This window comes from Sylvia atricapilla, chromosome 1 (assembly GCF_009819655.1).
Source record: "Sylvia atricapilla isolate bSylAtr1 chromosome 1, bSylAtr1.pri, whole genome shotgun sequence".
NCBI classification, from domain to species: Eukaryota; Metazoa; Chordata; class Aves; order Passeriformes; family Sylviidae; genus Sylvia; species Sylvia atricapilla.
The window spans coordinates 80,211,592-80,225,547 of record NC_089140.1 but is presented as its reverse complement, the minus strand read 5'-3'; the positions used below and the strand labels follow the sequence as shown (position 1 = coordinate 80,225,547).

The window sequence follows — 13,956 nt, the reverse complement described above, 5'->3', positions numbered from 1 at the left end:
ATTGACTACCCTCAGGGTGACCCTGAAGGTCCAGGTTAGCCACTGTAGCTAATGGCTACTGACACTAGCAGGAGCCTGTATGTGCCTGCCCTCGGGGACTGAGGGGATGTGAGGACCACTGTTGTTCTGCTGATGATCCCCAGGAATGCTCAGGACAGGCTGAATGCCCCTCTGAGGCCACAAAACCATGACATGTTTGATGTAAACTGGAGTGACATAGTCTTGACAGATCTAGAGCTACACAGAGATAAGGAGAAATCACTGCAGGATGCGGAACTGGACTATGGAGATGCAGACTCAGGTCTCCAGTCAGATGCAGTTTCTTGCATAGTTCTGGAAGTTTCCTGACTTTTTGTCTGTCGGTTGTACCTGGAAGCACATGGTTTGAGGAAGACAACGTACACTGAGTTGGGACAGAAGAAAGAGGTGGGTAACAGTGCAGGAGTTCTTGGTTGCATGTAACTTTATCCTAGGGTTAGCTCCACTAGAGGAAGCTTGTATGAGAGCTTGCAGCAGTTATGAATCTACCTGTCTGGTAATAATGTCTTTAAAACCAATGATCACTATGCTTTCATTTCACCAAATTAGTAAGTTTTATATACTTAAGGTTTTTTACAGTTGCTGATTCGCACTCAGTAAAGATAATTAGTGAGCATCTCTATTAGCAGTACAGAGCCCCTCCTGTGTAAGCCCCTTTCATGTGACTTGTCCCATTAGCCTTTTTTTCATGGCTTTTATTTGCTACTAAAGGAATAGCACATGTGATGTGATGTTTGGGATTTAAGAGTATTATAACAGCTGACTGCTATGTGATGACTTTTTAAAACTAAGTCTGAGAAAATCAGAGTGCATGAAATCAAATTGTAAAGATTCTGAGTAGAGACACACTAATCCTCTACAAAGGCAGGGCTACTGATAGATTAAGTCATTAGACTAGATGCACATAGTTCAGAAAAGGAAGCTGTGGTCACATCACTGGGCAGGCTTTCATATGATGATTTTAAAAAGTCTGCTTCAAATGCATGGCAGGGGGGAAATGCTCTCCTCAGAGTGAGTCTTGTTATTTAAAATATAGCTTTGCAGTCAAACTGCAGAGAAGTAAACATAACTAGAATTGTCAAATTGGGAGCTCAAAAGCTAGAAAATGCCAGACTAAGTTTCCTTTTCTGAGTCATCATTCTTCCTCTCCTTCCTTGTCTCATGCCAGTGCACACAATCCAAGATGGTTCTGTGTTTTTACTGTATCACATCAGGTCTCCACTGAAAAATATTCAATACAAAGAAAAAAAAAGTAGCACCTTGGTGGATAATTCTACAGCACTCAACACTTCAGATACATCACAAATGGTGATTTCTGGAATACCTGTAAAGTGAGACATTTATATAGATCTCATTTCCTATTTCAAGACTGAAAGGATTAAGAACTGAAGTGTCTAGGAAACACTAATACTGTGTTTGAGACATTTCAGAGTGGGCTTTAAATTTCGTTTTTGTATCATGCTTCAAATATTTGAGAGTGTGCTCCCACAGTGTTCTGCCACAACTGTTTTGTTCTTAGCACACCTAACTAGGAATACCTAAAACTATGTATCAGTAGAAAATATTTTGAATGATATCACAACTATAACATGAAAACTTTTAAGACACAAAGAAGGGACACAATAAAATTTTAAGTAAATATAAGATGCTTGTTTTCATTGTGTATGTGTGTTCTACTCATTGCTTAAAGAAGTCAGAAGCACTCTCCCCTCTAGTGTGCCGTTACAATTTGAACCTTGACTTGGGGTAAATGAGGCATGGACAGAAAATGTACAAAATAGTGCATGGTAATAATCGTTTTCTAATGCCTTCATAAGAAATTCAAATTATGCTGTACAGACAATCTTGACTTTTCTACTTTTGACTTTTAAAACACAGTAACATTTTACCTCTGATGTGTTTGTAACATTTTACTCGAAATTCAAAAAAGACCCCCAAACCAGAAAAGAAATCCAGTATATGACATCCTAATTGTATTTATGAGTGATTAGCAGAGCTCCAACTGTTAGCTTTGGCATATAGATCTGGTTCTTAATTAAACCCATAAATGGCAAATAGCAATCTAGTTTTATTACAAGCTGAGCCCAGAGCAGAGGAATAAGGGCACTGTGACAAAAGGCTTTACAAATATTTCCTGACAATGCAGAAGATCAAGCTTGCAGCCCTGTGGGGAAGCCTGCTCCTTTGTGAGCACGTGCATCTATCTGCCTGTTCTCTCCAAACCTATGTTTCTTAGGGACAGCTACTGTCCTGTCCCTAATGATACCACTTTTCCTTTTCTTGGCTGTCATTCTCATCACCCCATTGTTCCCTTTCTTTGCACCTTACTTTTGCTCTCATGAACAAATCGTCCAGCCAAACGAACTCAGCTTTCAACATTCTGTGTAGACCTCCTGCTTCAAAAAATCTTGGTTCTTCTCCTGATGATCCTGTACAAATTCATCTCTATTGCTCCTCTCCTCCATCACTGTTTCCCCTTTGCCCATCTTCTTTATTCTTGTTTCTATCTACTTGCATTTCTATTTGTTCTAGCTTATTGTGATACTTGCCAGAAATTTCTTTAGTATTAGTTTTCTTCATGTACACAGACTTCATTCCATGTACTATCTTCATCTTTCTCCACTATTTTCTTAGTTTCCATCTCTTAAGACAGTTTCTGTCAGTTTTCCATACAACTTGGCCCCACTCTGCTCTCAATCTCCTCAATATACACAGTTTCATTTTTCTATCATAGAATTACATTTTGAAGCCAGTCCTTATCATGCTAGTCTGTTTTGTTTCTCCTCACCCATAAATGAAGAAGAAAAACAAGGGCTTACATTGCTGCATCATGTTTTCCCCATTTTGTTCAGATCAAGCAGCATTTTAACAGATGTCAATCATACAGACTGTGTTCAGATTAAGTAAAACCATAACAAAAGTGTTAGTGACACTGTTGGCCCAGAAATCCTGTGCACATGAAAAATGAAAAATTTTCTGTTTTCCCAGGATTGTCAGCTTGAATTTGACAGCAAACCTTGTTTCAAAATAATGAAAAATGTTTTGACAAATTAAACTTCTGCATCCAATGTGCAATGTCTTCCATTTGTCACCTGATGACCACATGCTGGTGATGACTTGTCATTGCTAGAGATGCTTTGCAGAAGGTGTCTGTCACAGTTCATCAGCCTTTTCAGATGAAGGGGAGATTATCCCCTTTGATATAAAAAAACCTGAATTTGGGCAGCCACCTCCAAAGACGTGACTCAGTCAGAAGGTATTGGGTACAGGGATCAACTGAGCAAGAGGGAAGTATATGTAGAGGAATACTAAAAAAAAAAGCCAAGCCAGTGTCAGGAGCTGCAGTGGCAGGGAAGTGAATATTGCTATGTGTTGTGGCAGATGGGGACAGAATATGAGATAAGAGCCTGAGGAAAAAGAAAGGAGACTAGGGAATTAACCTCCTTTCTCATCATCTAGTGCTACATCTGATAACAGACCAGTTAACATGCTGGAAAACAGTCTCACTGTGACTCATGAGCACAACTGTTGGTAGACATCTGCTCTACAAACACACTGAGTGGCACGTCCCTTGTTCACTTTTGCTGTTGTTTAGCCTTGATTCACTTCCCCAGTAGCTGCTTCTAGCCAACAATCCATCCACTCACTGCACAGTTCTGCAAACAGAATGGCTGGTAAGTGACCAGTGAGCCAGCCTTGGAGAAAAGACTTCACCTTTCTTGCTACAGTTGCCATTCAGTTCATCATCTTTAAGTTCACTTATTTCTGTCTGTGCATCCAGAAGAAAATTTCAGTTGTAAAGAGTTACCAGCTACCTGGCCAAGTGGTTACAATTAGACATCAGACTTCCTCACAGCCACCCAGTATGTTTCATTTCACTTTGGACAGTTACAAAATGCTGTTTGAATGTTGTTTTTATGGTTTGATGCTGAAGTTTTGTAACATGACCTTACAGTATAGTACAGCTACATTGCAATGAGAAAATATTTTCCTTAAAATATATTTCATGCACTTGTTTTTCCTCAAAAAAACTAGCAGCACTTAAAGACATGCATTCAGTTTTATAGCATGAAGTTTTGGGGTTTATAAAACATATTTCGAGCTACTTACTTTCACTAGCTGAATAGTCCTGTGGATCGAGTATCCCTGATTCCTGCAGTGACCTAATACAGGAGTCCACCAGCTCCAGACCAGTGGTGAGTTCATCTTCTATATCCTTCTGACCATCTGTGATGAAATTAACAAGATAAAAATGAAAAGAAGGGCAAAAAAGGTAAAGCCATATACAAGACAAAAGCTAAAACCAGTTATATGTGACTAAGCATTCACAGCTGATCAACTAATGGAGGCCACACTGAAAATTGTGCCATGAATGTTCCCAAACAATTTTTGTTCCAAAATTGTTCCCAAGATGCTGGCCATACTGAAAATTGTGCCATACTTTGAAAGTGTGGCCTTCGATTAATAAAAGCAAAATGAGAATATTTAGGTCTAGTAGTAAAAAAAGCCAGAGACACATTTAGCAATGCCCCCTCTCAAAACTCTACATTTGTTTCAGTGTACTGTTTGTCAACCCTAACAACTTTTGCCAAATCTTGTCATTTTTTAAGCAGAGTTTTCACACACTAGCAATGAGAAAAATCACACAAAACTCCCAATGAAAACCTCAATATACATCAATGTGCTTTTCCCCTCCACCTTCTTTAGGTAAAAATGATCCTTTTGGGAGAGAATGTATGTTATACATATATGTAGGTAAGTACATTACCTTGTGTTTGCCAGTGAAACTGCTCTTCTGTTGAACTGGAAAGAGAAAGAAAAAAGTGACCATTTTTAATTAAATTGTTCTGTAGTGTGCCATGAATATTCAGATACAAATCTATGCTGAAGGAACTGATTGAAGAGAAGAACATACACTTAAGGATAAAAGCATATTTGGAATGCATAATTTTATATGTATTTTTGATTAATGACTTGTACAACATTCATTCAGCTGGAGAGAAGCATCTTTATTTCTTCATCAAGTAATTTGAATCATACATATATAAATTGGCCTCTTGGTCTTGATATACAAACCATACTATTTCAAAGCAAAAACATTAGCATTCTTCAACTTTTCTGGAAGCTTCCATTTGTCTGATTCTCCATGTTTATTGAGAAAATTATAAATTGCTTTCTTGTATGAATAGTTATATGATTTCTGAAAGAAATTATGAGTATGATTCCTATTTCTACTGATCATTATGTGCATTTTTATATTATTCAAATGTGCAGCTAAGTTAATTCAATTGGCCTACACAGGAGAGTAAATTTAGATGTGTTTGTGCTTCTATGTACAAGCACTTAAGCAACAGAAGGTCCTAATTTTAAAATAATGAACATGCACACCAGAGGATGGGTTAGGTAGGGTATGGGGTTTTTTTTCAATAAAATGAAAGATACATTCAAATGAATGATAAAATGAATTGTATATTCAATTAAGCAATGACTACACTTTCCTCCAAGGCATGTTCTGTTTATGCTTCACTATAGGACTTTTTCACTTGATAGGAATACAAAAAAAGGTTGAAGCTACTCAGTATTAATCATTCTTTGGATAATGGTGAACTTATTACACTCATGACTGGAAGATTTTTATAACATACTTATAGGGGAGAACAACATTATCTGTTGCATCTATAAGTTAAGAAAAAACAAAGACTGAAATTATTTTAACTTTTCAAACAATTATATTTCTTTCTTTTTTATTTATTTTCTGATGTTAAGATTAAATGCTCTTTTGGATGAGTAAATGGATTTAAATCTCTAATTATTTTCCCTTTTCCCAGCAGATGCTGGATCACTTATGAATACGTCAGTGTATCTCCTAGTATCTTATGTTCTGAACAATAGTAATGTAAATGAAATTAAATACTTCCTTGTGGAGGTCTGTTTTTTTCAGTAAAGAACTTGTGTCAATTATTTACCAGATTTGTTAGTGATAAAAAATACTTGTCTAATTTACATAAAAATAGTTGTAAAAGGACTTTTCATTTCCACCTGGCATCATAAATGTTAATCTGGCAAGTTCAAATCTATAAATCATCAAAAATTTCCTAATATCTATGGTCTGTGGTTTATATTGACTCACTGTAGTGAGATGTCATAGATTAAGAAGCCAGTCCTTTGACGAGATAATCAACTAAAATTCTTGAATTCAAGTCCACTGAAATTAACAATATTGAAGATAAATGTTGCCAGAGTCCTTGGACAAACAATAATAACTGCGAAGTGCTGAACTGGATGAAATTACTGTAATTTAAATTACCTTTTGAAATGAAGTCCTAGTGGTGACTAGGGACACTGACTCTTTTTTAAATAACATTTTTTTCCAATTTTACATTCCTTTTGCCTGATTTTCAGATTTACTAAATAACTGCAGCTTCATCTGACACACTGGGACTTGGGAGCAATATTCCTTTCTGTAATTAGCACAATCCATAATAAGTAATGTACTACTTTCCACTCTAGAGTCCCTTTTCCGGTATCCAGATTTCTATGTGACAGATATCACCTCACCAGCCAGGAAAAAATGTAATATCTCAGGTGGTATTCTTGCTGGCAGAATGAATTACTAGATGTTGCTGGCAAGAACATGATGATGTAAAAGCCTATGCCACCTCACCCAAGTAAGTTAACGAAGAAAATAAAGTCATGCATAAAGAGTGAATTACCACTTCCAAGAATCCCAGTTTAGCCCTTTCTAAGTAGCAAACTTGTACAAAATGTAACAAAGCTCATTATGTTCAATGAATCACTTGTGGCTGATTAGTAGTAATCCCCAATATCACTTGTCTGGCTTCCACAGAAACACTGTACTGTATCCATATTAATCTCAGGATCATAATGAATTTTCACTACATTTTGACTTTTCCAATTTTAGTCACGCTTCTCCTCACCACCACTGTAATGGTCTTTCAATAAATAATGTAGCTCTTAGAGTCATGATAGCAGATCCACCATCAGAATTTTTATCCTAATGCTACCTTCTCATTCAGCACATGGAACATGAACCAGGGGCTGCACAGGGCCGTGGTGAGTCCCCATCCCTGGAGGTATTTAAAACATGTGTTGATAGAGACATGGTTTAATGGTGGACTTGCCAGTGCTGGGTTAATGCTTGGACTTGATGGTCATAAAGGTCTTTTCCAACCTAAAACATGCTGTGATTCTCTACTAAAGTTGTGTTTGCTCCTATCAAGATGTCAGTATATTTTGGTATGGTAAGAGTGCTGTTTAGTTAAATTCATGCTCTTTAGCTTTTTAAAAATCCAGTATGGTTGGATATTGAAGCTGCCATTTTCGGTTGCAAACCAATGCCAAGAGCCTTGCAAACAAACATTAAAAGGGTTTCACTAGAAAACTTTATTAGAATTTGCCATAGTTTTAATTTAGATACTCTTTATTTTTCCTTTTTCCCTTTTTTTTTAACTAAGCTTCCCCTGCTTTTGGCCTGAAAAAGACTCCTGACTGAGGCAACCTGACCTGTTCATGCAGGAAGCCTTTAGGCTGTCATACGACTGTGCCAAATCTGCTTGAATGAACAAAAGGGCATGCTTTTTTGTCCTTCTCTTTCAGGTGTTTTCCAGCTTCACAAGAGACCAGTAAAATTGACTGTGTTTTTACATCAAATATATGAAAAGACAAAAAACCCAATAATTAACAGAATTATTGTCCTAATAAATTTTTCAGCATGTTCAACAAAATTTATTTTTTGCTTCATATTTTTTTCTAAAGAAAAATGCATTAGCAACCACTTTTCTGCATATTCCTATGCCTCATTATGTAGGTTTGCAAGCATTAGTATCTTTAACTGAGGCAGATGAACAATAACATCCTTTATCAAGTTGTTCTGAACTATCATAACCTGAGCCCAGCTTAAGAGTTTGAGGAAGGGATTTTAACCAGAACTACATTAGTATAGTGTTAGAAAATCGTAGCATAAAATAACACTGAGCTGAGAACTCAAGCAGGAAGAATTATTACCATCCCTAAACCAAACTTGAAAGAATAATTTTGATTTATTTATTTATTCTTATTTTTGATAGTCATTGCATCCTGTATATACCTCAAATGGTACAAACAAGACATGTTCTACTTAATTCTACCTGACTTACAGAAAGAATCCTCCATCACTATTCAATTATGCAAAACTGCAGCTATTCAACTTCTTCTGTGCTTGTATTATATTTGGAAAATTCAATGTATTGAAGGAAAATCACAAGGAAGCTGAATAACTTAAGAATGAGAAAATAATGCTAAAACTCGAACAAATGAACCAAACATTTGACTAAACAAAATAAGAATATGTTTAGTTCTTGATGTTAATGTTTAAGCTAATGACTAATCAATTAAGGTAACCTATATTCTGTAAAGATGCACTACACTGTGCTTAATGCTTTACCTTTAATAACTACCTAGGAAAGGAGTTTAAAAACTGTTTTACCTCTCTAGGCAAGAATGAACGAAGTAAATATCCACAGAACGATCATGTTGATTCCAGCTGAACTCACGTGTTCCCATTTCTGCACACATGTCATGAAAGCATACAAGGAGTGAGAACCCTCTGTGTGTGACCTTGCACGTGGGGAGGACGAAAGGCAAATGAGCACAGCACACTGCAAGGAGCTCGTTTTGGGGAGTGTCACCTGCGGAGCTCTACCTGCCTCTGCACAGTGAGGAAACAGCAGAAGCACAGAGCACTGCCAAAATGCAGATTTTCTACAGCCAGCTGAGGATGTCTGACTATTGACAGCAGCTCTGTACATCAAGTTTATCCCTTTTCAGGCACAAACAGAAAAATCCCAGACTGACCTACAGTTTGTCTATAAACAAGCAACAAACCAGGCCTTAGGGACCCTTCATTTTTTCCGCTACCTCAAGTCAAGTTAAACAAGAAGTGGGTGCCCCATAATGATGGACTTGATAGGAATCCACTACGGTAAGATGGACTCTGTGCAGACAGCCAGCACCTGCATAACAACATGAGTTACAGAAGACCACCAAATACCACTCCCAGCAATTTATGGGAGTCAAAAGCAGTTTTGGTGGTATAGAAGTGAATGCTCCATATGACACCAAAATAATGCTTTCCTGGACAACATTCACCAGCCATATTTCTATAAAGGCAACAAAAGTCCTCAAGGGAGGTAACCCAGAGGCAAGGAATGCTATTAAGTACTTTGGCAGCAGAAAAGCTGCCTGAGACACCCTGAGACTGTGTTGCCTGTACAAACACCCAAAGATCCACTTCCAAAGCAGGTGCTGGGAAGCAGCAAGGTCACCTTGGACTCAGCTGAACTCCTAGAGGGTGGATGTGTGCCTGTGGCACTGGCAGCAGGGACAATGGTAGGCAAAGGTAAGTTACACCACAGCCCAGCCCAAGACACGCTTTACACACTTCCTGGACACAGCAGTACTTGCAGCATCACTTGGGTTTAGTTTTAGACATTACATGGCTTTACGTGAGACCTGGCCCACTTCAGAGGAATGCCTTGATAGGTTCAGAACCATTTAGTGCAAGAAGGAGCTCCACTGCCCTGTACACACTTCTCCAGCAACAGTATTTATTATGCAGCCTGCAGAAATTCATTGTTTTTATCCCATGCACCAAAATACATCAGTGCACATGCACAGCAGGCCAAAGCAGTTGGTTATTCATTGCCTTGCTGCTCCCCAGAAGAACACCACAGCAAAGAAACTCACTCCTTGCTGGGAAGGGAGGTAGGTTTTCTTTCATTCACAGTTTCTGGCACACTCCTTGCTTTATCACTGAGCCTGCATACAGGCTGCCAGGGCAAATTCACACTTTTGTATTCCTCTAATTATCCAAGAAGTGTTTGTGTGCCTCTCCTTTGTGTGAAGCCATTCAGTTTACAGTTGTCACTCATTTTTTGAGAAACTGATATAGCTATCTGGTACATGAAAATATTTTTATTGTTTTCTAAAACAGTTAATGAAATTATATCTAAAACAATTAATGAAATTATATGTAACACTACTGCAGAAAAGCTATGAAAGGATTTTAGAAGGAGTTGTATCAGCACACCATCTTTTAAATTATTTCTACAGTGGAGCTACACAAGCATTGCTGTATGTAATTACAGGCAGATACTGTCTGACTGATTTTTAAATTTTTACTGATGGCTGCTCTCTTGTATCTTGGAAATTTCAAACTGACTTTTAAAATGATGACAAAATTCCTAGCTGTAGGTGCCAGAAAACCATTCAGGTGGTTAATTCCCACCTTTATTAGAACAGCCTTGCTTCAAGTTCCTGCAGGGAAAGAAAACTGTCTAATTTTTTCCCAGAAAAATTATTGTTATTCCCTAGGCTTTACAAAATCAATAGCAGAACTTTGTGGCTGTGCTGTGAAAGTTTTGTACTTCTTTCCAATGATTCAGGGAAATGTTCGCAGCCGAATTTCCAAACAGGTCTCAAAAATCAATGCTTTCCTCTGCATTTAATACTTGCAGAAATTTGCAGACATGATTTTCCCTTAAAAACAAGTCTTAAACTGCTCCAGTGCTATTTATATTCAATTTCCCTATGCTGATTGTACTTAAACAAACTGTTACGTTTCTTCTTACTTAAATGTGATTAAAAGTAAAGGTGCTCTACCACTAAGAACACTGTTCAAGTACAGAGCATGCATGGAAAGGCACCAGCAGCCTGGCATTCCACACAGTGCGTTGCTTAAAGGCTTGCAAAGCAGGTGCCAGAGGCTGTTATTTAACAGACAAAGCATAACAAAGCCTGTCTTCCTGTAGTTTTTGACCATCGCTCCTGAAATGGTCTAGAAAAGCATCAATTATAGTAAATTTTATTTTGTTACTGAATTAGTTTCACACAGACCAAGCCTCCAAAACCCATTTACTTCAGTTTTGAATGAACTTGGTCATCTGGGGAGAGAACACTTGCTACTTCACTTGCAACCAGCCAGTTTCCTTTAGCTTCAGTTCTGCAGACAGTTACAGGCATGGCAGTGAACACAGAGAATTCTTTCAGAGTGGAAGCCTTGGAAGCTCTGCTGTTCCAAGGAGAAGAATTTGGAGGGCAATCTGTATTTTGTGTATTTATTTAACTTCAAACTTGGACACAATAACAACATTATTGTTGTTGGAAACAAGTACTGAGTGATTGCCCCGTTCTCACTCTTCCCCTGATGTCCCTTTCATGCCCTTATGCATTCCAGACAGGATACTGGGCTAGACAGACCCCAGTTCTGAATCAATACAACCACTCTTTTGTTTTTATTTAGAGAAAGCAAAATCAAACCAAATTACTTAATTTTGTAATTTCCCATTATTAATTAATTAAGAAAAAAGATGATGGTTCACAAAAAGAAGGCATTAGCTCAAGGCTGGATTTCTGCTAATACTGTTAGTTCCTCTGGTTTGCTTCAAACCTCTTTTTATTTGCAAAACGAGCTCATTTCCCAAACAGAACATAGCTACACTGGAGCATATTTAGAAGAGAACCGAATTAGAATATTTCAATTGCAAGGGACCTACAGGAACCATTGAGTTCAAATACCTGACCACTCCAGGGATGACTGAAGGTTATCCAGCAGGTTATAAAGGTCATTGTCCAAATGCCTCTAAAACACTGGCAGGTTTGGGGCCTCAACCACCTCTCTAGGAGCCTGCTCCAGTGTTTGACCACCGTTTTGGTGAAGAAATACTTCTTCATGGCCAGTCTGAATGTCCTGACACAGCTTTCAACTGTTCCCAGGTGTGCCCTGTCTCTGGATCCCAGGGAGAAGAGCTCAGCTTTTCCCTCTCTCGCTTCACCTCTTGAGGAAGCTGCAGAGCAATGAGCTCACTGCTCAGTCATCTTAAATTTTAAATTTTGCCGCTTCTACACAGCAGAGCAGTTTAGATAGCAGTGTACTGTGATATTCCTTCAGTCCCAGTGGTGGCATTTGGATCTGATCCAAACCAAACAAGCATCTAAAATAGAATCAAAAATGGCAAATTAGAGAAATCAATAGTGGAGAGATAGAATGATCTCTGCCCTAAGGCAACAGAGCAGTCTGGTGCCTAAATCACACCACAGCCTATCAGTACTCATAAAAATGTGTTCCTCCAGCATGCCTTATTGACACCATTGCACAAAAAGTAGCACAGTGGTTGCCATGCTTTAAAGAAAACAGTACAATACCCTAAAAGTAAGTTTCTTCATTCCCTCCTCCCTCTCATTCCAAAAGTTTAGCTATTAAAACACTCATGCACAATGTGATGGAACTAGTTATAGTATTTTGTGAGAAATCAAAGCAGTGACTAAGTTCAATGTAACCATTGGGCTATTCCCTGTCTTTCCTACTGAAACCTCGATTCTGTATAGAAAATAATACATTATTTTAGCAAAGAAACGCCATTATAAAAAAGAAACCACTACAGCTACACTTTCTTCACAACAAGTTTTGAGAGATGCCTTCAGGGAAAGTGTGCAGACAATAGCACTGAGGAAAGGTATTGTCCCAGTGGAGCAGAAAAAGGTACTGAAGACTGAAGAGTGAGAGAGAATTTCTTGTAAGGTGCTTTTAACAACCTGTGTTTTGATGCTGGGTGAGAAACATTCAGTGACTATGAAATCAATTCTTTTCTGGGGCACATAGTTCCCTATGCATTGTATGAGCACTGTGGTTTGGGTGCTAACTCAAACCATGGATGCGTGGAGACAGTCACCTAAAAATAAGAATTACAACATTATTCTTCCAGTAAATATTTGGTTCTGGTCTTTGGTACCATAACATTCATTTCCAAATAAATATGATGTAATATAAATGAAATTTCTTCAAGGAAAACCACTTCCGTATATGAAGATAATGCAATTGTTTTTTTTTTTTTTTCCTAAGGACAGCTAACTGTTAGAGCAGGTAAAAAACCCAGCACCAGTAACATGAAGCTCCTCATCTTCTCAATACCAACAGATTGCACAAGGATATCCCTCCTGCTAATCCTTAACATGAAGATCAAGCCAAGAGCCTCATGCTGACCATTGTTTTAGGTAAATTATGTAAAGTATGATCACAGTTTATTGACTATTCCAAGCTACAATATTTGTTCTGTGTTGTCCTTGGTAAATAATAGAAAGGGATTTTCTCTCTGTTTTGAGGGGATGATTCATTTTAAATTCAGCACTTCCTTGGGGAAATAATGGAGACAGAAGCCAGACGGCCTCTACCTTGAAGAAAGTGTATTTCCATGCAGGAAATTCCCAATACACACAGGCAAAGCCTGTCACTGTGTGAAATTGCACATCACAGCCCTTCCCGTTCTTCTCCCTTACAGCCTCTTCACATTAGCTTCATTCAGCTGCTTCCAAGAAACCTCCCTTCACAGGGCTCCTCACCTCTCACTGTGCCTCTTTCGTTGTAAACAATTCTTTCCTTTCTCTGCATTCCTTTTCCCCTATACAGAAAAAATACAGAACCAGGATGTTTCTTCTTTTTATTTAGCTACTTCCCTTCCTGCAGCTTATGCCTGTAGGAGCCAAGAAGCAAACTCCTACTGTGCTTCCACAGTGGTCAGAAGGCCCCTGTAACTAACAAAGAATAGGTTAAATATTTGTCAATATATTGTCTGAATTTGGCACCGAACAGACTGCATGGTGGTCATCTATACCTTACAGGTTGTCTTTTGTTTCCATATTCTCCACCAGATGTGTGAACATGAAACACTCCCATGAAACAGAAGCAGCTTTTGCAGGAAGCAGGAAAGATTTTGTTGATCTTTGTTAAAGGACAATTTGGCAACATTTAGTCCAGTCCTCACTCAAAGCTGGGCTACTTTCAAAGTACTATCCTGGATATAATGTAGCAAGGCACATGGGAGACTCTATCAGTATTCTGCTGTTCAGAATTTGTGCAGCTAA

At 38.2% G+C, this 13,956-nt stretch overlaps 1 protein-coding gene across 3 annotated transcripts in view; it reads right to left on the bottom strand.

Annotated features, from left to right (window-relative positions):
* Window positions 1–13,956, bottom strand: part of CTNND2 (catenin delta 2) — a 633,671-nt gene that overhangs the window by 297,018 nt on the left and 322,697 nt on the right. For all 3 annotated transcript variants that reach the window (XM_066326477.1, XM_066326491.1, XM_066326484.1), the window contains 2 exons: window positions 4,808–4,842; window positions 4,150–4,266 (listed from right to left, as the gene is read on the bottom strand). In XM_066326477.1, coding sequence (XP_066182574.1) covers window positions 4,150–4,266; window positions 4,808–4,842 — 152 coding nt within the window. The remainder of the gene's footprint in view (window positions 1–4,149; window positions 4,267–4,807; window positions 4,843–13,956) is intronic.